The 22,729-nt window shown below is 40.8% G+C and overlaps 1 protein-coding gene across 2 annotated transcripts in view; it reads right to left on the reverse strand.

Annotated features, from left to right (window-relative positions):
• Positions 1-19,351, reverse strand: part of LOC132767337 (guanine nucleotide-binding protein subunit alpha-14) — a 48,734-nt gene extending 29,383 nt beyond the window's left edge. Inside the window, exon 1 of one of the 2 annotated variants that reach the window (XM_067464437.1) lies at positions 19,263-19,351. Coding sequence is in view for 1 of the 2 variants with exons in the window: in XM_060762170.2 (XP_060618153.2) it covers positions 18,926-19,055 (130 nt within the window). In the remaining variant the exon portion in view is untranslated. Of the gene's footprint in view, positions 1-18,925; positions 19,114-19,262 lie in introns of those variants that run through there. The other variant, XM_060762170.2, reaches the window with a different exon arrangement.
• Positions 19,352-22,729: the final 3,378 nt, after the last annotated feature.

Genomic DNA, 22,729 nt, shown 5'->3' on the forward strand with positions numbered 1-22,729 from the left:
GGCATTAGATATATAGAAGCCTTTTCTCTTTATTTCATCATACAGGTATACCACATCTACCTGGACATTACTTCCTCAAGAGAAACTTTGGTACGGGAAGCTAAATAACAGAGAAAAGATAGAAACAGATTCTTGAAACACACAAAAATGAGCAATTCAACATATTTTAGCAGCTTTTTTTCACAACTAACAATGCATTCAAGTAAAATGAAAGAACTAAGGCCCCTTCTACACTGACCTATATTCCAGGATCTGATCCCAGATTATCTGCTTTAAACTGGATTATATGAATCTCCTCTGTCAGGAGATAATCTGGGATCGGATTCTGGCATATAGGGGCAGTGTGGAAGAGGTTTAAGTCAGGTCAGTCTCAAATAAGGAAATAAAAACATCTTGAACCATCTGGAGAACACTTGAAAGCTTCTTCTCAAAACCCATCCAGGGATGATTATTGTTTTCTTTCACCAGTCTCCACTTTCTTTATGATTTCCATTTTTGTGACCAAACTTACAGATCTATGCTTTTGGAGCATGCTGGGCAGACACACGCAAGCAGATACATACAGCTACAGTAGGACCACCTAAATTAGAATCCCACTGTTTTTCAGCTGAATATTTATTGTATTGTTTACTGGAGAAAAACCTTTAGTAAAACAATACTGAAAGTCTGTGTTACTCCAGCCCTCCCTTGCCATCCTCAAAGCACTAATGTTGCTTTTTAAAAATCCCTTCTAGCTGGACAGAAGTCCAGGAGGAAAAAGGATCTGGGTGGCCATAAAAGATTTGGGAAAGCTGAAAGAAACCCCATAAAAAGTAGGATTTTGGCAAAGGGTTTGTTGGCCAAGGTATTCCTTTAATCTGGTATCATCTATTGAAGTTGAACTGTAGAAGAGGTTAGATAAATAAAAGTTTTTTTTTCCAGATGGCACATAATTAAATTGTAGGATTGTGGAAAGGGGACATGAAAAATTCAGAACAGAGTTATTGCTAAATTTTGATGACTGTTCGTTCTCTCTAGTATCTGAAAATGTATGATTTTGTGTGTTACTTGTTGGCATGTGAAAGAAAAAAAGGTTGAGAGAAACAAGGTTGAAATCTGTGAAAGCCATCCACTGCATGGCTATCAGCCTTCTCTCCGTAGACTCAAATCAAGGAAAAGTTTCATGAGAATTACACTCCTCTTAATGTTCCCACAGAAACAACAAGAGTAACCCTCTGGGCAGCCGAACCAGGAAATCCCTACTGGATGGCCCCCACAAGGGTCTGCCTCCAGGGGAAAACCAAGAATCGGCAACTTGGAAGTCCCTGAACAGACTCAGAACTGGAGCTGGCAGATCAAAAGATCTGGCTAAATGGCACTACCTAGAAGAATCTCCACCTTGTGAGACCATGGAGCAGAACAAACAACTCAGGATGTGTATGCTTGCCCATTGTGCCCTGCCTCATGCACAGAGGAAGAACTATTTAAATCTACAAACAATGTGGTTGCTGTTGCTCATTTTTGGTCTAAAATTATTTAGCCACTTGTGTTCCTTCCATTTTATCAGTTTTATACTAATTTATTTGTGCAATGCGTTTGACATGAAATGAATAAATGTGAAAGAAAAGGCACAGTTGCACCCATGTTCTGTTGCCATGCTTTCTATAGACTGGTTAGCTATAGTGTTAGCTATAGTGTTAACCAAGTAACCAGACTAGCTGGGTCTTTGCAGAGTTTATTTTGCATTCTTAATGAAAGACAAATAGTGCACATCTTAACTCATCATTTATTTGTTCCCACCCATCCACTTCAAGGAGAAAGTGTGCCATAAAAACATTAGATCTCTATCCCTTTTCAACATATTGGTGTAATTTAAAAACTGACCATTTCAAGTGAAAATTTCCAAAAGCTAACAAAAGCACACCTACAGATCATATCAAGGACTTTTTTTTTAAAAGGTGCTTTACTTGTTACCAAGGAAACCTGCTGTAGCTCTCTCTTCATTCCTGAATGTGGGGTTTTTATATCCCCAGAAATGCAGCAATTATATTTAATTCTTGGCTAACAAAAGTCAAACAGCTAGAATGGGGTGTTAATGCTGTCATAAAACTCTCTTTCACTTACAATAGGCAAGATTTAGAAGTAAACAAAACAGTTTTCCTCAATGACCTAAAACAATTAGGTGTGATATTAAAGCAGTCCTTAGTGCAGGAGTCCCCGGTGGCGCAGTGGTTTAAAGCCTTGTGCCAGCAGGATTGAAGACCAACAGGTCGCAGGTTCGAATCAGGGGAGAGGCGGATAAGCTCCCTCTATCAACTCCAGCTCCTCATGTAGGGACATGAGAGAAGCCTCCCACAAGGATGATAAAAACATCAAATTATCCGGGCGTCCCCTGGGCAACGTCCTTGCAGATGGCCAATTCTCTCACACCAGAAGCGACTTGCAGTTTCTCAAGTCGCTCCTGGCACAACAAAAAAAAGTCCTTAGTGTGAAGGATCTAGAATATAACTTAGTTCCTTAATTAAATATAGTATATCAATAGAAAATGTGGAAGGAAAACTAATGAAAAACTAAGTCAAGTGTCTTTTTTAAAGAAAACTATCAATCTATCAATGTGGCTATGAGAGAAGCTAAATTCAGAGGCATCTTTTCAAGTATTCGACAAACATCCAAGAATCCTCTCCAGCTTCAGTTAAATTACCATCATTCCCCAGTTATCTTTGTCTGTGAGAATGTGTTTTCAACTCACCTCTCTACTACTTATGGTGACCAGGTGAATTTTGTAAGGCTTTTTAGGTAGCTACTTTTCGTTGGAAGCTACTTTTCATGTTATTTTCATACCGGTAAGGTTATATCATTTTATTTATCACCTATATTGACTGAGTCGAGTTAGGTATACAGCATTTCCATATATACCATGAACATAAAAAACAATTTATTTGCATCAGGGGGAATGAGGTGAATTAGTGGGCTTAGCTTTGAGACACAAGATTCACTGAAATTATAGAAATGATGGAGGTTAACAGACATCCTTCATTCCAATGGAGATACACTTGTCCTTCCACATCAGTGGCATTAACTTTTGCGGATCTGATAATTCACAAATTTGATTTTAAATCTCTAGGTCCTCCAGTGTGACTCTATAGTCAACATCCTCCAGTTACGCTGGAGGACCTAGAGATTTTAGACAGGATTATTTATTTATTTGTTTGTTTATTTATTTATGCCCCACTTTTTTCTCCACAAATGAGACTCAAAGCGGCCTACATTAAAAGCATTTCAATACAATTTAAAATTTTAAAATATACAAACATTAAAACAGACTTAAAAATCAATGGTATTTTTAAAAAATCATAGTTAAATTCACATCTTTAAGAATATTTAGTTTCTCCAAAATGATTCTATGGCCAGCTTTCAGTGGAAGTTAACCATAGAGCTGTGATGGAAAACCTAGAAATTTTAGAGAGGTGATCTCTTGAGTAAAAAAAATAATTTCTTTATATTCACAGTTTTTCACTTTCATGGTAGTCCTGTGCTCCTAACCCTAGTAAATATTGCCTGTATTCCAGTTGAGAACAATAGTGGATTAAGCCCAAGTGTTCAGGTTCAACATTAACTGTGTAATTATCTATTCGACATAATAACTGAGAGATCACATAGAGACACAGATAAGCAACAGCACTGCAGTCATTGCCTTCTAAATACTCTGGTGGTGCTTATCTCAAGGGATTGTCCCATCCTGAAATGCTCACCCTGATTTTATGATATGTTTCCTGAACTCATGGAACTCAGAATATTTATTTACTGTAACCTCCCAGTTGGTGTTGGCTCCTATCCAGATATATTGAAGCTCAACCACATTTAAGTTGTCTGAAAGAATGCTTGCACTTTCATTGCACGAAACATAAAACTGCACTCCCCTTCTCTAGGACTTAATTTGAATAAAAACATTGTCCAATTTCTCATCACATTTAATTTATATATTTTAGCCACAATTGTTGGACCAGAACATTTGCTCTTGTAATCCATACAGAAAAAGACTTTTAAATATAATGAGGTTCTTCTCTCATGCCAATTTTAGCTATCCATTTCTTAATTATCATCATCATCCTGAATCTGGAAAGGAAGAAAAGTCAAACCAGTAGAAATAAGGCAATACAGGTTGAGCATCCTTTAACTGGAATTCCAATATATCACATCCTCCCTAGTCCAAAATTGTCCAAATGGATGGCCAACAATGATGCCTGGACACATGGTTCCAGGTTCAGCAGGTACACAGTGGATCCAGGACAGTTCTGTGGCATAAATGCTCTGGATTAACTTGTCCTGTGTAAATGTATGCTAGCAACCCTTGGGCATACATCCTAAGTCCAAGCAACCAGCTCTCCCCATAAAGTACATTTTAGTCTTTCTGTGCCTTTGTTGTATAAATTTTTCTAGTCACCAACTTAAATTGATGTGATCAGAGCTATTCCTTCATAATACCATCTCACAATAAAATGAGATGTGTCTGAAATAGTGTGAACAGTTAGGTACCCTTGATACTTCATTCAGTGTAACATAAGTCAGACTCTTCACACATACCATATTTTTTTTCTAGCTTCCCTACTGGTCTTCTTAAAATGCAGTAACAGAATCACAGAGTAGGAAGAGACCACATTGGACATCTAGTCCAACCCCCTTCTATGCAGGAAAAGCACAATAAAAGTACAAGGCAGACTCTGTTTAAAAGCCTCCAAGGAAGGAGCTTCCACCACACTCCAACAGCTCTCACAAAATTCTTCCTAGTGTTCAAGTGGAATATCTTTTCCTATAATTTGAACCCATTGCTCCAAGTCCTAGTTTCCAGAGCAGCAGAAAACAAACCTGCTTCCTTTTCTCCATGACATCATCTCAAATATTTATACATGGCTATCAGATCTCCTCTAAACATTCTATCCTGCGGGTTAAACATACTTAGCTCTTTAAGCTCCTCCTCATACGGTATGGTCTTCAAACCTTGGATTATTTTAGTTGCCCTCCTCTGGACACATTTTAGTTTGTCAATATCACTCTTGAGTTGTGGTGCCCAGAATTGGACACAGTATTCCTGGTGAGGTCTAACCAAAGCAGTTTAGAGGGACACCATGGCTTCCCTCAATCTAGACACTATACTCCTTTTGATGCAGCCCAAAATCCCATTCTCTTTTTAGCTGCAGCATCACACTGTTGGCTCACGTTCAACCTGTCGCCCACTAAGATCTTTTTCACATGGACTGTTGTCGAGCAAGGTGTCACCCATCCTGTATTTTTTAATTTCATTTTTTTGTCTAAGTGTATTATCTTATATTTCTCCTTGTTGAAATTCATTTTGTTAGTTTTGGCCCTACTCTAATCTATTAAGGGGGTTTTGTATTCTGATCCTGTCTTCTGGAATATTAGGTATCCCTCTTTATTTGGTGCCATCTGCAAACTTGATAAGCATGCCTCCTAAAACTTCATCTAAGTCATTAATAAAGATGTTGAACAGAACTGGGCCTAGGACACAAACCTACAGCACTCTAGTAGTCACTTTTTTTTCCAGGATGAAGAGGAACCATTGAGGAGCACCCTTTGGGTTCAGTCGCCTAACCAATTACAAATCCACCTAACAGTGGTATTGTCTAACCCATATTTTACTAGTTTGTTTGCAAGAAGATCTTGCGGGACTTTGTCAAAGGCCTTACTGGAATCATGATATGCTACATCCACAGCATTCCCTGCATTTACCAAGCCTGTAAGCCTGTCAAAAAAGAGATAAGATTAGTCTGACACGGCTAATTTTGGAGATACCCATGTTGATTTTTAGTGATCACAGCATTCTTTTCTAAGTGATTACAGACTGCCTCCTTAATGATCTGCTGCATAATTTTTTCTACTGTTGATGTCAACCTGACTGAACAGTAATTGCTTTAATCCTCCACCCCCCCCCCCTTCTTGAAGATAGGGACAACACTTGGCCTCCTCCAGTCTGCTAGGACTTCTCCTGTTCTCCAAGAATTATCAAAGATAATTGCCAGTGGTTCTGAAATGACTTCTGCTAGTTCCTTCAATACTCTTGGATGTAGTTCATCTGAACTTTGAACACTTGGTATGAAACAAATCAACAGTTATTCTGCACTATAATAACTAGGAAAATGTTTCTAATTTTTCCATTCCAGAGAATTTTGAAGATGTGTGTTGGCATTCAACAGCAGCATCAAACATATGTTTATCATTCTTTGCCTGTCTAAGGATAAATCTGGTATGATGCGGGGGGGGGGGGGGGGGAGGACCCAGAATTATTATTGTAAAGTCTGACAACATTTAAACAGGACAGTAGACCATTGATATCAAGAAATCAGACCCCCAAATGATAAAATATATGAAATCTTACAGTCATACTGGCAAGCACACACATTCTTTTCTGATAATAACCTTTTGTCATGAATAATCTTTTGGAATGTTGTCCCAACACACCCAGACCTCTTTTCCCCATTTCCACAATTCCTTCACAATGGACCAGGAGACATGCAAGGAACCACTCAAGAAACTGATGTCAGAGTTCTGAGGTTTGCTTCCTGCTTCTATTGATAAGATGGGGGCTATTTATGGGCAATATCCAGCACTCATGCCTCAAGCCAGACTCTTTAAATAAAATGTACATCACTTATGAGTACTTTGGCCACATCATGAGAAGAAAGGAAAGCTTAGAGAAGACAATTATGCTGGGGAAAAAGGAAGGAAAAAGGAAGTGGGGCCGACAAAGGGCAAGATGGATGGATGGCATCCTTGAAGTGACTCGATTGACCTTGAAGGAGCTGGGGGTGATGATGGCTGACAGGGAGCTCTGGCATGGGCTGGTCCATGAGGTCATGAAGAGTCAGAAATGACTGAATGAATGAAAAAAACACTTATGAGCACCCACTGTGTACGATGGACTAACCTTACTGTGTTTACTAGAGTGGAATGCGAAACACTGACCATGAGACTGCTTATTGTTGTGCTATGGTGCTATATATTGATGTTTTTAATCTGTTAATTGTTTAATTATTGTAATTGTTTTTATATTTGCATGTAATTGGATAAGGGCATCGAATTGTGCCTTCTTTTTGTAAGCCACCCTGAGTCCCCCCTCGGGGGTGAGAAGGGCGGGGTATAAGCAGCAGAAATAAATAAATAAATAGAGCTAGCCCATTAAGGACCCAGTTCCCACAGCCCCACCACATTCCTCTCAGGGGTGGATCAGTAAATGGACAAACACTTAAAGGTAATCCAATGACCGTTTATTTATTCCTGCCACTGGAGAGGACCAACCAGCGGTGACATCAGACAACCAGAGAGCAGACCCTACCTGATAGTTTCTCAAACAATCAGGAGCCCACACAGGAGTCTTGAATAGCTATGAAACTAAATAAAATGCTCTGTATTCACAATTGTGGTATGTCAGTATTTTGAAGTGCTTTCTCCACTGACATCCTCTCTGGCCAGTGAGAAGGAATGCCTCTTTTTTCAGCCTTCGAACCCATCTGTGTCTGATTTGGCTTTCTGAATTAACCAGGCATGCCGAATTTCCAAACCCACAATTCTAGCAGATGTTGAAATCACATAGCACCATGTCTGTTGATGAATCAAGAATTACTAAGGGCAAACTATGTGCTTATCCACACACTGTACTTTCACTTCTCCCTCCAGAAACAAATGACTTGTCTTGCATGATAGCTTCGTTCATTACTCAGAACAAAACAAAAACAAATATTCATAAACCAGCCACAAATTTCATGTAGTTCCTGACTCGCGATTCTTGCTTCTTCATAAATAATATGCAAGGATCCTCTTCAGATAGTACAATAAAAGGCAAACTTTTTCATTTTTACATACAGTAAGCATTCAACTAGAGGCACTGACTAGAGGACAATGGCAGCTTAAAAAGGAAATTTGAACATTACGACATTGGAGTTATCTGGCTGGACCTTGGATTTTGCGGCATGTTAATTGAATGTTAAATGTTTTTATTTATGATTTTTATAATGTTTTAACTGAGTCTTATTGTTTTTAATCGAATGTATATGTTGACAGCCTCACTGATGCTTATGTAAGCCGCCCTGAGTCCCCTGTGGGAGAAGGGCGGGGTAAAAATGAAGGAAATAAGAAGCCCTCCACATTCATTGGAGTCAGGGAAGCAGGGCCCCTGCAAAAGTGGCAAAATCAGAAATAAAGCTCCCTATTTTTTACCTGAAAGAACACCGTTCTATGAATCTCTAAGTCCTTCAGCATAACTCCATGATCAACTTCCAGGAGGCATATTGAAAGACCTAGAGATTCATAGAGGAAACGTATTGATCAAAACTGTGAATAACAAAATCTGCAAATGTAGCTGTCTCTATATACACACACTCTCTGGGCTGTGGAAGAGGCAAAGCAGAAAGAAACAGGATGTGTGCACACAACTTGTTCAGAGTAAACTAGGATAGTTCTGAAATCCTGGAATAATGTTTTGTATGAATGCAACTTTCTTGCAATCTCTATATTAAGGGCTGACAATTTGACTTCTAAAGTACATGTATTCAAATCAGTGAACAGGATGACTTATTTTTGTTTATGAAAATCAATTTTTCTCTCTCTCTGCCACCAAGGACAACTATACAGTAGCACAACATTTGAAATACAAAATCATGTCATCATTAATCCACAGGCAGACAATATTTAGCAAGGACTTCCTATCCCTTTGTTAGTAATTATTGATTTCCAAGAACAGGATATAACAATGCAACATTTGTTTACTTAAATAAATGACTACAAGCAGGATGTTTACAACTTTCTTGCCAAAGCTGTTTGTGTTCTGTGTCTAATTTCTATGGAAATTAAGGAAGAGCAAATTCTTACAATTTGAGTACTACCAAGTCACACCAACACACTGTCAACCGAAATAAACCATTCCCCCTTTACAGGCAATAAAGTAGATACGTTAAATCACAAATAATGAAATCTGAGTAATGCAAAATAAAATACTCATGACAGTCACCAACTAAAAATAATAGTTAAATGTATCCCTGTTATGCTTACCAAAGAGGATAAATACATTTTTTCAGATCAATTTCCATTCTCACTTTCTTATTTATCTGCTCTTGTGCTCCATAATACCTGAGAAGTGGCTAGGATAACAACATGATAAAACAACCCAGGATAAAATATAAAATTACTGCATTTCAGTTCTGCTCCACAAATGTTCTTTCCTTGTCTTAGGTCACCCATAGGTAGGCTGGTGAGTTACTTGCCTCTAAACTTCAAAAGTATTACTCTGTATGAAACTGAAATTTTGTTGTGCTATTTGTAGCATTGGCAGCTCAGCCACAATCTCTAACAACCAATCTTCATTTTTGGTGTAAATTATTTGTGTTTTTCTTGTTGTTTTTGATTAAAAACTACACTTACAGAGAAGCTGTTTCATAGCTATGTCCATAAGTCCTATGGGAAGTGGGAATCTTATATTAAGTGGCAAGGACTGCCCATCATTCCCAACAGTGGTGTCTCCAACCATACCTGTATTAACCAGGGGTGAAACCCAGGACCTTTTGCTAACAAAACATACATTGAGGCACAAAATAAGTCCTTATCAGCCTACTACAAACTAAGTACACACAAGGCTGTATTACTGAACTGTATTACTGAGAAGGCGGAAACCAAAAATGCTTAGGTATACAAGATATTGAACTTCTCACTCCCACTCATATCTCTCATGCACACAAAAACCAAATGAGTGAAATGCAGTTTCCAGCCAGGTCCTTCCGAGAAGAAAGATGAGAACACTGTTTATCCATACCATCTTGACATTAATACTAGAAATGTGCAGCAATAGTGTAATATCGTAAGACAGAACTCATGGATGATTATACTGACATCCATTTTACACTACACTGATTGTAAATAGTTATTTAAAAAACATAATAGGAGGGGTTGAAACAGAAGTAGTAGTGGCTACTGTAATACCAGCACAGGGAATCCAAGGAAAGGACAAGGAAAAGCAAAAAAAGAAGAACAATGAGGCAAACAAGACAACATGTATCTTGTAGGTAAGCAAAGGAGGAACACACTTCATAGGTTGCTTATCCCGGTTAAGTTAGTGAAGTACAAACATCGGGGCATGAGGAAATAACCCCTGACTTTGCTTTCTTCATCTCAGAGACCAAATTGTTTATTGTTTATTGATAGTACTTAAGGTACTGTTCCATTATCAAGGCAGAGGCCACTAGGGAGCACTAGAGAGAGAAGGATACTTCATTTATGGCAGGGGAGTTGAAGGAAAAAAACAATTTTCCCCATTTTTGCTGGTTATTGCCCCTCCCATATCATAAAGGAGGATTGTTTCCATGATGGGGACATAAGTGGCAGGAATAACAGAAAAAGAGGGGGAAATTGTTTTACTTTTTCAATTCACCCTCCACCCCATAAAATGGACAATCCTTCTCTCTCTAGTGCCCCCTTGTGGCCTCCACCTGGATAATGGAACTGTACCATAATGAAAAATACTACTCGTATCTGTTTGATTTCTTACAAACAGGCTCTTCAGTGCGACAGCAAGTCTAATGTTCTATAAATGCAGCTGAAAAAGAAACTACATGCCTTCAAACCACCTAAAAAGCCATATGCACTAAAGCACATTCATTCATATGTACCTATTTAATAACAACAATAATAATAAACTTTATTTATATCCCTCCACCATCTCCACAAAGGGGACTTGGGGCGGCTAACATGAGGCCAAGCCTAAAATTACAGTACAGCAAAATAAAATACAAGAAGCAAAAATACCATCAAATATACATGAAATAACAAAATAAAATAAACAGTTTCAAAATAACATAATAGAGAAATAGAACACAGTGGGTAGGCCAAATGTACTAGGGTGTTTCTGAGGGAGAATGGGCTTCTGAAGGAGAAACACATTTGATAAACCAAACTGAGATTTTTTTTCATAAAATACACTCTGAATATTCTACCTCTTAATGCTAAAACATAAGTGTTAAAGGTCCCCCCTCCCAAATTTATTTGAATGTCTTAAATTTTTTACCACCTTGGAAAAATTCACAACTCTTATCATTTTCACAGACTGTACATTTTGTGCTTCCACATTAAACAACTGAACACATTGTGAACTACAAAATAAAGGTTTTTAAGATCAAGTCAGAGGGGGCTGTGGTTTTTAACTTTGAACATGTTTAATGGTTTTTAACTGGGATTTTTAAAATACTGTTTGTATTTCATCCTGTTTTAGTGTTTGCATATTGCTATATTTTAAATTATATGCGGTTGTTTTTATGTAAGCAGCTTTGAGTCTCCTACAGGAGAGATAATAGCAAACCCCACTGAAATGAGGGACTTCTGAAGACAATGGAGTCATGATGGAGGACCTAAAAATGCTTAGACAGAATATATTTTGTCAGATGTGGATGAATGAAATGGGGTCACATTATATGTGATTATAACCCCTCAACCCTTTTTTTTACCCCAAATGTAAATGAGCAAAGATTTAATGAGGCTTAATTGTATTTATATGATATTGTTTTATGTTTAAAGACTGAATGCTTAATCTATTTATATGCTAATGTTTCAATGTGGCATCAAATTGTGCCAAGTTGTAAGCCGCTTTGAATACCACTCAGGGTGAGATGGGAGGGATAGAAATATGGTAAATAATAAATAAATAAAGTGGAGTGTAAATAAATATAATATTGATAATGATAATAATAATAATAATAATAATAATAATAATAATAATAATAATAATAATAATTTGAGTATGGGGTTGTCTTAAATAGGCAATCAAGGGTCTTTAGCTTTACAAAAGACATGGCCTTGGTAGTGATGAAGGGCCAGAATAGGCTGCTCATGGATGACACATTGTGTATGCCTTCCTTTCCCACTACTGAGCAACTGTGGAAAAATTGCCATGTACAAAAGGATTCTGTCTGAAAAATGTTAGAACAAGTTTTTTTTTAACCTTTTCATGATGTTTCTCCCTGCCACTGACAAAAGAAACTCATAAAAGTCTTCAGGTGGTCTGGTATTCTTATTCTGTTAGGGGAGGGGGATTTATGTCTCTTTCTTCCTCTTTCTCATGTGATCTCAGGTCTCATTGTCCAAAGTCCTATATGCTAAATATCACTGTACCGCCCTTTGCCAGCTGGCTCACTAAACTAGGATTGTCAGCTGATCTTCATAAAAATGTATATTACATCAAGAGCTGCTGCCTTTGGTTTGTATGTATCTCTGTATGTGTGTGTGGGTGAATCAACACAGCTGTTTGGACTTTTGGACTCTTAAGGAGAAATGTAGCTGTCCACATTTTCACACTTCCAAATTTGCCACTCAAATGGATTGATGAAATTGAAATACATATGCTGAGATACTGAGTGAGGAGTTTAAAGTTCTGGCCTGGCAGACCTATATCATGTCTTCCCCTTTCTGTTGCCCCAATCCTCTCTTTCCCTTCCCCTTCCAACTACCCCATAACACAGCCATGAAGTAGCCAGTAGAGCAGTGGTTCCCAACTTGGGATCCATGGACCACCAGTCATCTACAAGAACTAAAATATGGTCCATGGCCTCACAGTTACTGCACCATTGCAATGAATGTGACTGGTCTGGTGAAACACTATTATAGTGCCAAGGCTTGTTAAATATATGGTTTTCTGTGGGTGAGCAGATGGCGACTGGATGGTATATGTTCTGTAACAGAAACTAGAGCTGATGTGGTCTATCTAATGCAATTTTCTGAATCACCAAACCAAATCTAAAGTTGACCAAAAACTGATTTGTAACCCTTTTGGTACTAATGTTGGAGTGTGGTCCCTGGTCAAAATGGTCCCTGGTCAAAAAAAAGGTTGGAAACCACTGCAGTAGAGAGTCAGGGTCACCAGGAAACAATTGGCTACCAAGTACACAATGATGAAGGAGGCATCCACCCAGGCCCGTAGCCAGGATTTCGTTTCGGGGGGGGGGGGGGGGGGCTAATTTTTTTTCAGGGAGGGGTTCGGGGGGGGGCTGAGTTTTGGGGGGGCTGAGTTTCGGGGGGGGGGGCTGAGTCTGAGTGAAAGAGGGTCTAGCCTAGCAAACCTTTTGTATCATTACCCCAATATGGGGTATATGGGATATATTGAGTATGGTGATCAGATCATGATATGAATAAACATGACAGTTTAAATAATGCACCAGTAAGGCCTTTTCGCGAACCACCATGAGAATTTCCGGGGGGGGGGGGGGGGCTGAAGCTCCTCAACCCCCCCCCCCCCCCCGGCTACATGCCTGCATCCACCAGAACCCCCAGAAGAATCCTGGGAAATCTTAGAGGATGCCTTCATCTCTTTCTCAGTCACCCACTGCTCTCTGCTTCCCATTAAATGGCCTTGGAGGTGTATGGGGCAGGTGTTACAGAATGAATTCCTCCACATAAAACAAAAAAGGTACAAGATGTAAGTCATCGGGGTTTTTTGGGGGGGGGGGTTGTTTTTGTTTTTGGAGGCTCCAGCATTTTTCTCACTAAATTTAAAGCTCAAAATTATCTAAACATTTGATAAAACTTACAGGAACGGCTACATGGAAGAATCAGACTTAAATGCTGCAAGGGAACATCATTTATTGTCTTCTCAACAAATCCCATCTAAATAAAGTAGGGTTTGGTTTCAGGAACCCTCATGGATACCAAAATTCGTGGATCTTCCAGTTCTGTTACATACACTGGTTTAGTAAAATTGAGTCTCTTATAAAATGGCAAAATCTGAGTTTGCTTTTCGGTTCGTGGAGGTGGGGGTATTTTCAAACCATGGATCTGTGGATATGGAGAACTAATTGTATAGCTCTTAAATACTGCAGCACTGTACAGTTTTGGTTCAGAAATAAAGGTGGTTTGTATAATCATTATGCATATCTCTGTAAGTTTGCATAACAAGAGTGGACTGACCGCTTACTGCAGGCATGGATTCCTACTTCTGCATGCTCTTGACAAAATCACAGCGTGTCGTTGAGGCAAATGATTCAGCCCAAAATATTCCTATGCCTCTTCTCACTTTACACTTCAATAAATATGTATCCAAACAAAGCATCCAATGTGTAAATTATATTACCGCATACATTGTTTCTTTTTACAGTTGCTATCCACAGTCTACAAGTTGCAACCTACCCTCTTAGTTTCTTTCACCTGTTTTTCTTTCCTCCTTCTTGAAGAAGGTAAGAAAGTTCCTTCACTTTGCCTTCTCAATGGCCTTCTTGGTAGAGGCAACACTCTAAAAATGTTAAGGCTATCATAGAATCATAAAGTTGGAAGGGATTGCAAGGGCCCTCCATTCCAACCTCCTACAATTTAAGAAAATGCCATTTAAACACTTCTAGAAGATGGAACCAAACTATGTAAGCATCTCCAGAGAAGGAGAATCCATCACCACTGAGGCAGTCAGTTCCACTGTCAAAGAGCTCTTACAGTCAAAATGTTTTAATTACTAAGGTAATTACAGTCAAGACCTTATTTCTATTGTTTCAGAGAAATATTGTTTCCTGTCATTTGAATCCACTAGTTTGAGTTTTAAACTCTGGAGTAGCGGGGGGGGGGGGGGGGGGGGAAGCTAACTACATAACATTCCTAATAGTAGATGATCTTCTGCTACATAATCAGCACTCTGCGTTTGCTAAGATCAGTTGGCACAGGACCCAGTGAAAGTGAAAAATCTTTATAAATAAAAATGTAATGTTTGTTTGTGGGATTAACATAACTAAAAAACCACTGGAGGAATTTACATGAAATTTGGATACAATACACCTATCAGGCCAATGAGTGACCATCACACATAAAAACACGGCAAAACACAGCAGAAGGGACTTTAAAAAACCCCAAAAAGCAAAAAGATGCTATAGCGCAAGTGCAAAAACGACTTCCCCTGGCAAACAAAACATACAATAGCATATCCACACTCTCTTCTGGACTACAGCTCCCAGAATTCCCTAGACCAAGCCCTTTAGAAGAGGAGGATCCAAATGCACAACCTGCAAGCTTTCTTCTCCTTGGATTTCTTTGAGAGCATCCCAATCCCTGAATACTTCCAATTTCCTATTCCTGGACTGCAACTCCCAGCAATTCTCCAGATAGATAGATAGATAGATAGATAGATAGATAGATAGATAGATCAGGAGGACTGCTAGGAGTTGCAGTCCAAGAATAGGTAAAGAAGGGAGAAAGGGGAGAAAGAGGAAGGGAAAGAAAAGATGGGGGGGGGGGGAGAGAAGGAAGGAGAGAAAGAAAGAAGAGAAAGAGGGAAGGAGGGAAGGTTGGCCATAGCAATGCACGGCGGGTACAGCTAGTCATGAATAAAATGCTTTCTTTAACCAGAGAGAACAGATCTCAAGCAATTTTTATGAATTGATGATAGCATCATACTGTAGGACACAGAGATTCCTAGAAATCTGTTTTCTCTAAGATCTCTGGGTCCTCCAGCATGACAAGAGAAAGTTTACCACAGAGTCACATTGGGGGACCTAGAGATTTCTAGAAAAAATCATGAATAATCAAATCTGCAAAACCAAACCCATGAATAATCAAATTTGCAAAAGTCAAATCTGCAAATGTAAAGGACCAACTGTGTTCATTATCTGGTACTTACTGATTGGTCCCAATTGGAATAAATTGCCTAGATCAATGGTTGAAAGTTGAGTCAACACATAAAACCTAATAGGTTACCAAAAATGGTGTTCACAATAGGATTTATAAGAGGATGATGGGAGTTAGAGCCCACCAGCATCTGGAGATCTGCATAATTACCACTGATAATAGATCTGTACCAGACTTGGGAAGCATACTCTTCATGATCCAACTTAAAACATTCTGGGGTTTTTTTTTGGGGGGGGGGGGTGATAGAAAATGATGGGAGTTGTAGGTCAACCACATCCAGATAGAGTGATGTGAATCCAAACCACAATGGATATAGAGACAAACCTTGGTACACATACCCATCATGATCCAAGTTAAAATACTGGTGAGTTGGGGGAGGGGGAGCTAATTCAGGATGATGGGAGTTGGAATCCAGTCACATCTGAAGATGCAGCCAGGCCAGATCTAGTGCTGATGGGAGTTGAAGCTCATCAGCTATACGATTTCATTAAAAGTTCCATTATGGGACGATTCATAAAATTGAAAATTAAATGAGTATATCTAATAAATGGCATTACAAATTATCTAATCCAGGCAACACCAGTTATATGCCCTATAAATTTACCCCCAGGTATAAGGGGAATATAAAATATAGATATCTCTAAGATATCTCATTATATGTGTATATATAAATGAAGGCATTCCAAATCAAAAATTCAGAATATTTCTTGTTCCAAAATTTCAGATAAGGAACACTCTACCTGTATTACATTTCTAGACCATTTTTCCAATGTGATATGTATGTTTTTGATCTTCCCCTACTTTTTTGTCCTCTGAACATTCATGCAAGCAGATTAGGATAAGAAACACTGACTGCCCCAAGGCTATTCCAAGAGGAGATTTACATCATTGTCTCCCAGGGTGCATCTGTACTGTAGAATTAATGCAGTTTGACAATGATTCCATAGCTCAGTGCTATTGGATCATTGGAATTATAATTTTGCAAAGTCCTTAGCCTTCTCTGTCAACAAGTGTTGGTGCTTCACCAAGTTGCATCTCCCAGAACTTCACAGCATTGAGCCTCAGCAGTTTGGGTCAAACAGCATTAATTCTACAGTGCAGATGCACCTTAGGACTGAAGCCTACGCTTCAACTGGCTCTTCCATATGATGCAATCTGGTCCTCTCCTAAGCATCTCACGGGAACCCTACAAAATGAGGATTAGCAAAACCATTGTAGCTTCCACACCCCTTCAGTCTAAGTGGCACCACTGTAAAAGGTGGAAGAGCCTTGAAAAAAATTACATGGCTACACCCCATCTGCACTCACTTCCTTAAGGCACGCTTTTAGCTCATTTTAATCCTTAAGCAAGATTGACCAACAGAATTACTTTGCCATTCTAGATCAAGTCCAGAGAAAACATTCTGTTCACAATCCCCACACTTATTCAGACAACTTCCTCCATTTCTGCCTTCTGCAAATATGCATTCAAAGCACAGGGGAACGGAAGAGTGGAAATTGCCTTGAATGGGCTTGGACCTTTTGGGCCTCAGTTTCTCATTTGAGAAACACAGCATAAGGGTGATGTAACTTACTAAGAACAAAGCCAAAACTGTACACTGCTAAAAAGCAAACCAACACACATCTCTTATCTTTGGAACATGTAAGTGTCTTCTCTGTAACCCGAGTCTGTTTGCACTACAGGTACTATTAAAAAACATTCAGCCCTTCCTATTAATAGATTCTGCACCCACCAATTCAGCCATCCACTGCTTGAAAATACTTTATTAAAAACTGCCAAAGACAGGCCTTGATTTTGCCAACTTATACAAGTGCTCCATGCAGTCATGCTGGCTACATGACCTAGGAGGCATCTATGGACAACACTGCCTCTTCAGCTTAGAAATTGAGATGAGCACAACCCCCCAGAGTCGACTTCATGTCAAGGGGAAACCTTTACTATACAAGTGCTGCTGTTGTATATAATGGGATTTGAGCATCTATGGATTTTGGTTTCCACAGGCTGTCCTGGAATGAAACCCCAGGCTGTCCTGGAATGAAACCCCAAAAGATACCAAGGGCCCACTGTATGCATAGCACTGCTGCTCCTTCACAATATTGTCCATATTTGTGATTTCTCTTGAATAGGCATCTGAACATACTGTAACTGGGAAAACACTTGGGGTGCACCTCCACAGCAGAATGAATGCACACTGACACCACTTTCACTGTCATGACTCAATGCTCCCACAGCCTAAGAGTTTTACATTTATTTGTTAAAATAGGAGGAAAGGAAGAGAAGGATGGAAGGAAGCAAGGGTGGAAGGGAATGGAGAGAGGGAGGAAAGACTAAAGGGAAGGAAGGAAGGAAGGAAGGAAGGAAGGAAGGAAGGAAGGAAGGAAGGAAGGAGAAAGAGAGAGGGAAGGAAGAAAGGCAAGAAAGGAAGGATGAAAGGGTAGAAGAGAAGGAAGAAGGAAGGGAGGGAGGAAAGAAGGGAACCCTGGGCAAACCCTGGCCTGGGTTTGCCCAAACCTGATCTACATTATCAAATTAATGCACTTCGTATCCTTAAAATCCCAGCCCATAAGATTTTCCCTGACATTAAGTCCAGTCATGTCCAGTCGGGGATTGGTGCTCATCTCCATTTCTAAGCCGAAGAGCTGGCATAGTCTGTAGACACCTCCAAAGTCATGTGGCCAGCATGATTGCATGGAGCACTGGCATCCCAGCACATACCAAGGGCAAAATATGTGGCAAATCCTGTGTGACTAAGGCAATATGGCAACCCTACCCAAAAGAGAGAGCGAGAGAACGTTGGAACCCTTCTTTTGGAATCCCAAACCTCTTTGTATAAACAGCACATGATGTTAGATGCAGCTGTTTTGCTGTGTGACACCACTCTAAGCCATGGCTCCATGCTATAGAACAGGCTTGGGAAACTTTGGCTCTCCAGGGGTTTTGGACTTCAACTCCCACCATTGCCAACAGCCTGTGGGTAAACCTGAGCCTTCCAGGGGTTTTGGACTTCAACTCCCACCTTTCCTAACAGCCTGTGGGCAAACTTGGGCCCTCCAGGGGTTTTGAACTTCAACTCCCACCATTCCTAACAGCCTGTGGGCAAACCTGGGCCCTCCAGGGGTTTTGGACTTCAACTCCCACCATTCCTAACAGCCTACCGGCTGTTAGGAATGGTGGGAGTTGAAGTCCAAAACCCCTGGAGGGCCCAGGTTTGCCCTGTCCTGGTCTCGCATGATGGGGGGGCCAAGGCCAGAGGCGGCCGGAGCCCTCCAACTCCCCCGGGCCTCAACTCACCCAAGAGCAGCAGCTTGAGTTCCTTGCGCGCGTCGCGCTTGTCCTGCCTGAGGCGCCGCTCGATCTCGAGGCTGAGGCTCCGGGTGGCCCTTTCCTCGGCGGAGAGGCAGCAGCAGAAGAAGCCGCCCATCCTCCGCCAGGGAGGGGAAGGGGCCCGGAGCCAGCCCCGCCGGTGCTCTTTACAGAAGAGAAGAGAAGAGAAGAGGCGCCGGGAGGGAGCGGGAGCCAAGGCGCAGCTCTTCTGCTTCTCCTCTTCCTCCTCCGCCTCCTCCGCTTCCTCCTCCTCGCCTTCGGGACCAAGGCATGCCTTCCTGAACCCCGCCCCGACGGAGCTCACCTGCCCCCTGCGGCGCCCCCGCCCGGAGCGAGCTCTCCCCACTCTTCTGGCCCGAGCCAGCCTTGGCTTGATGCTCCCGCGAGGGGAGGCTCTCCACAGGCCTAGCCACGCAAGTGGACTCGCCCCCGGCTTTACTTTCACATGACTCACATTGTTGAGAAGGCATCAACACTCTTCGTGGACCACATCCCACATTTCTCCCCCCACAGAATAGATTCCACTCCAAATGCTCCTGCCTTCATTACTGCCGGCATCTCAAGGACAATAATGGACATCCATTTTCCTGATCGTTTCCATAATTGTCTTTGATTCAAAGGATTCATATACAATGTTTTGTAGTATCCACCAGGCCCTTTCTGATGCTTCCTTGAAGCATATTCACGTTTGAGTAAAGAAGAATCAACACCACCACCACCAACAGCAACAACAACAACAATTTTATTACAGTCCATAGACCCATGGTACAGTGGCCCTTATTTCTCAAGCCCAAGATCCTGGAAGGAAGACTCCAGCAATACATGGAGAGAAAGTTGCCAGATGCACAAGCTGGGTTTAGAAAAGGCAGAGGAACCAGAGACCAGACTGCCAATATCCGCTGGATAATGGAGAAAGGCAGGGAGTTTCAGAAAAACATCTCTTTCTGTTTTATTGACTATTCTAAAGCCTTTGATTGTGTGGATCATAATAAATTGTGGCAAGTTCTTGGTGGTATGGGCATAGCAAATTACCTTGTCTCCTGAGAAATCTGTATAAGGACCAAGTAGCAACAGTCAGAACTGACCATGGAACAACAGACTGGTTCAAGATTGGGAAAGGAGTATGGCAGGGTTGTATACTCTCACCCAACCTATTCAACTTGTATCCAGAACACATCATGCAATGTGCAGGGCTTGACAAATGGAAGGCTGGGGTAACATTTTCTAGAAGAAACATTAACCTTGCATATGCAGATGATACCACTTTGATGGCCAAAAGCGAGGAGGAGCTGAGGAGCCTTCTAATCAAGGTGAAAGCACAAAAGCTGGGTTGCAGCTAAACATTAAAAAACCAAGATTATGGCAACAAGAATGATTTACAACTGGGAAATAGAGGGAGAAAACATGGAGGCAGTGACAGACTTTGTATTTCTAGGTGCAAAGATTACTGCAGATGCAGACTGCAGCCAGGAAATCAGGAGAAGCTTACTTCTTGGGAGGAGAGCAATGTCCAATCTCAATAAAATAGTGAAGAGTAGAGACATCACACTGGTAACCAGATTCTCATAGTCAAAGCAATGGTATTCCCCATAGTCACCTATGGATGTGAGAGCTGGACCATAGGGAAGGCTGAGTGAAGGAAGATCGATGCTTTTGAACTGTGGTGTTGGAGGAATGTTCTGAGAGTGCCTTGGACTGCGGGAAGATCCAACTAGTCCATACCTCAGGAAATAAAGCCCGACTGCTCACTGGAGGGAAGGATATTAGAGACAAATATGAAGTATTTGGGCCACAACACAAGGAGACAGGAAAGCTTGGAGAAGACAATGATGCTGGGGGAAATGGAAGGAAAAAGGAAGAGGGGCCGACCAAGGGTAAGATGGATGGATGGCATCCTTGAAGTGACTGGCTTGACCTTGAAGGAGCTGCGGGTGGTGACGGCCGACAGGGAGCTCTGGCGTGGGCTGGTCCATGAGGTCACGAAGAGTCAAAAGTGACTGAATGAATAAACAACAACAACAACAGACCCATCAGTAAAACCAACAGTCATTATAAATTCTCCCATCTCAGGAGAGGTCCGTTGTACAAAATACAGGGTTAGTCAAAATGAATAGGCCAATATGGTTACAGTAAACATACATTCTGGCCTATTCATTTTGACTAACCCTGTACATCTACATAGTTTCAAGTAATACCCCTATCAGAGGTTATTTGCTTTCTCAGCCTTGGTGCTACTGCGAGAAATTTTGCCACTATGAGAGTCACCCCATGACACTTGTCCTCTAAAACATATCTAGCAATCCTCTGTAGGGGATGGCTGGCCATGGGGATAGGATTGGATATAAAAGTTGGCTACGTTGCACTGTGTAGTAGTGGCACTGCAATAAAATGTGTTCTATTGTTTCTGTTTCATTTCCTCCACAGGAGCATAGTCTTTGGGAGTAAAGAAGAATCCTACTTTGAGAGTCATAGTTGATTGACCAGCTAGAGCAGTGGTTCTCAACCTTCCTCACGTTGTGATCCCTTAATACAGTTCCTCATGTTGTGGTGACCCCCAACCATAAAATTCTTTTCATTGCTACTGCATAACTGTAATTTTGCTACTGTTATGCAGCATAATGTAAATATCTGATATGCAGGTTGTATGTTTATTTACTGGGCCAAATTGGCACAAATACCAATTAAAACCAAATTTGAATACTGGTAGGATTTTTTTTGGGGGGGGGAGGTTGATTTTGTCATTTGGGAGTCATACTTGATGAGATTTATAGTTCATCTACAATCAAAGAGAATGCTGAACTCCAACAACAACAGAATTGACTCAAACTTGGCACACAGAACTCCCATGCCCAATAGAAAATAATGGAAGGGTTTGGTGGGCATTTACCTTGAGTTTGGGAGTCGTAGTTCACGTACATCCAGAGAGCACTCTGAACTCAAGCAATGATGGATCTGTCCAAATGTGAACACTGCTAGAGTTTTGGGAAAATAGACTCTGACATTTGGGAGTTGTAGTTGCTGGAATTTATAGTTCACCTATAATCAAAGAGCATTCTGAACCCCACCAACAATAGAATTGGGTCAAACTTCCCACACAGAAGCCCCATGACCAACAGAAAACACTGTGTTTTCTGATGGTCTTTGGCAACCCCTCTGACACCCCCCTCGTGCCCCCCCAGTTAAGAAATGCTGAATTAGAGAATACGAAGATGCTTTACTATACAAAGACATAAACATACAGTCTCCAAGCTACAAACAAGACAAGTTCTGTATGTTTCTTCTTGAATTTGTATGTAAGTCAGAACAGGTATATTTTTTAAGGGTAACTACAGCCAAACACACACACACACAAGCTTTGGATAGCATAACTTATGCCATCCAAACATGCCTTGTGGTGTTTGTTTTGCTGTCTGTGCCCCAGATCAGAAGATTTCATCTCAATTTCTGTCTCTCTGATAAGTGGATTTTTTTTGGGGGGGGGGTGGCTTGTTATACAAACATGGACTGGGGACAAAGCTTCAGTGGAGTCACCTTTTCCCATGATAACTCTTTCAGGAGTGGATTTCCCATCTGAGGGGTAGATTTTTATCACTTCCCTTTCTTAACTATGGGTCCTTTCACACAGCCATATAACCCAGAATATCAAGGCAGAAAATCCCACAATATCTACTTTGTACTGGGTTATCTGAGTCCACACTGCCATATATTCCAGCCCAAAGCAGAAAATATGGGATTTTATGCAGCTGTGTGGAAGGGGCCTCATAGTGGTTT

The sequence above is a fragment of the Anolis sagrei genome, chromosome 2, assembly GCF_037176765.1.
Source record: "Anolis sagrei isolate rAnoSag1 chromosome 2, rAnoSag1.mat, whole genome shotgun sequence".
Lineage (NCBI taxonomy): Eukaryota > Metazoa > Chordata > Lepidosauria > Squamata > Dactyloidae > Anolis > Anolis sagrei.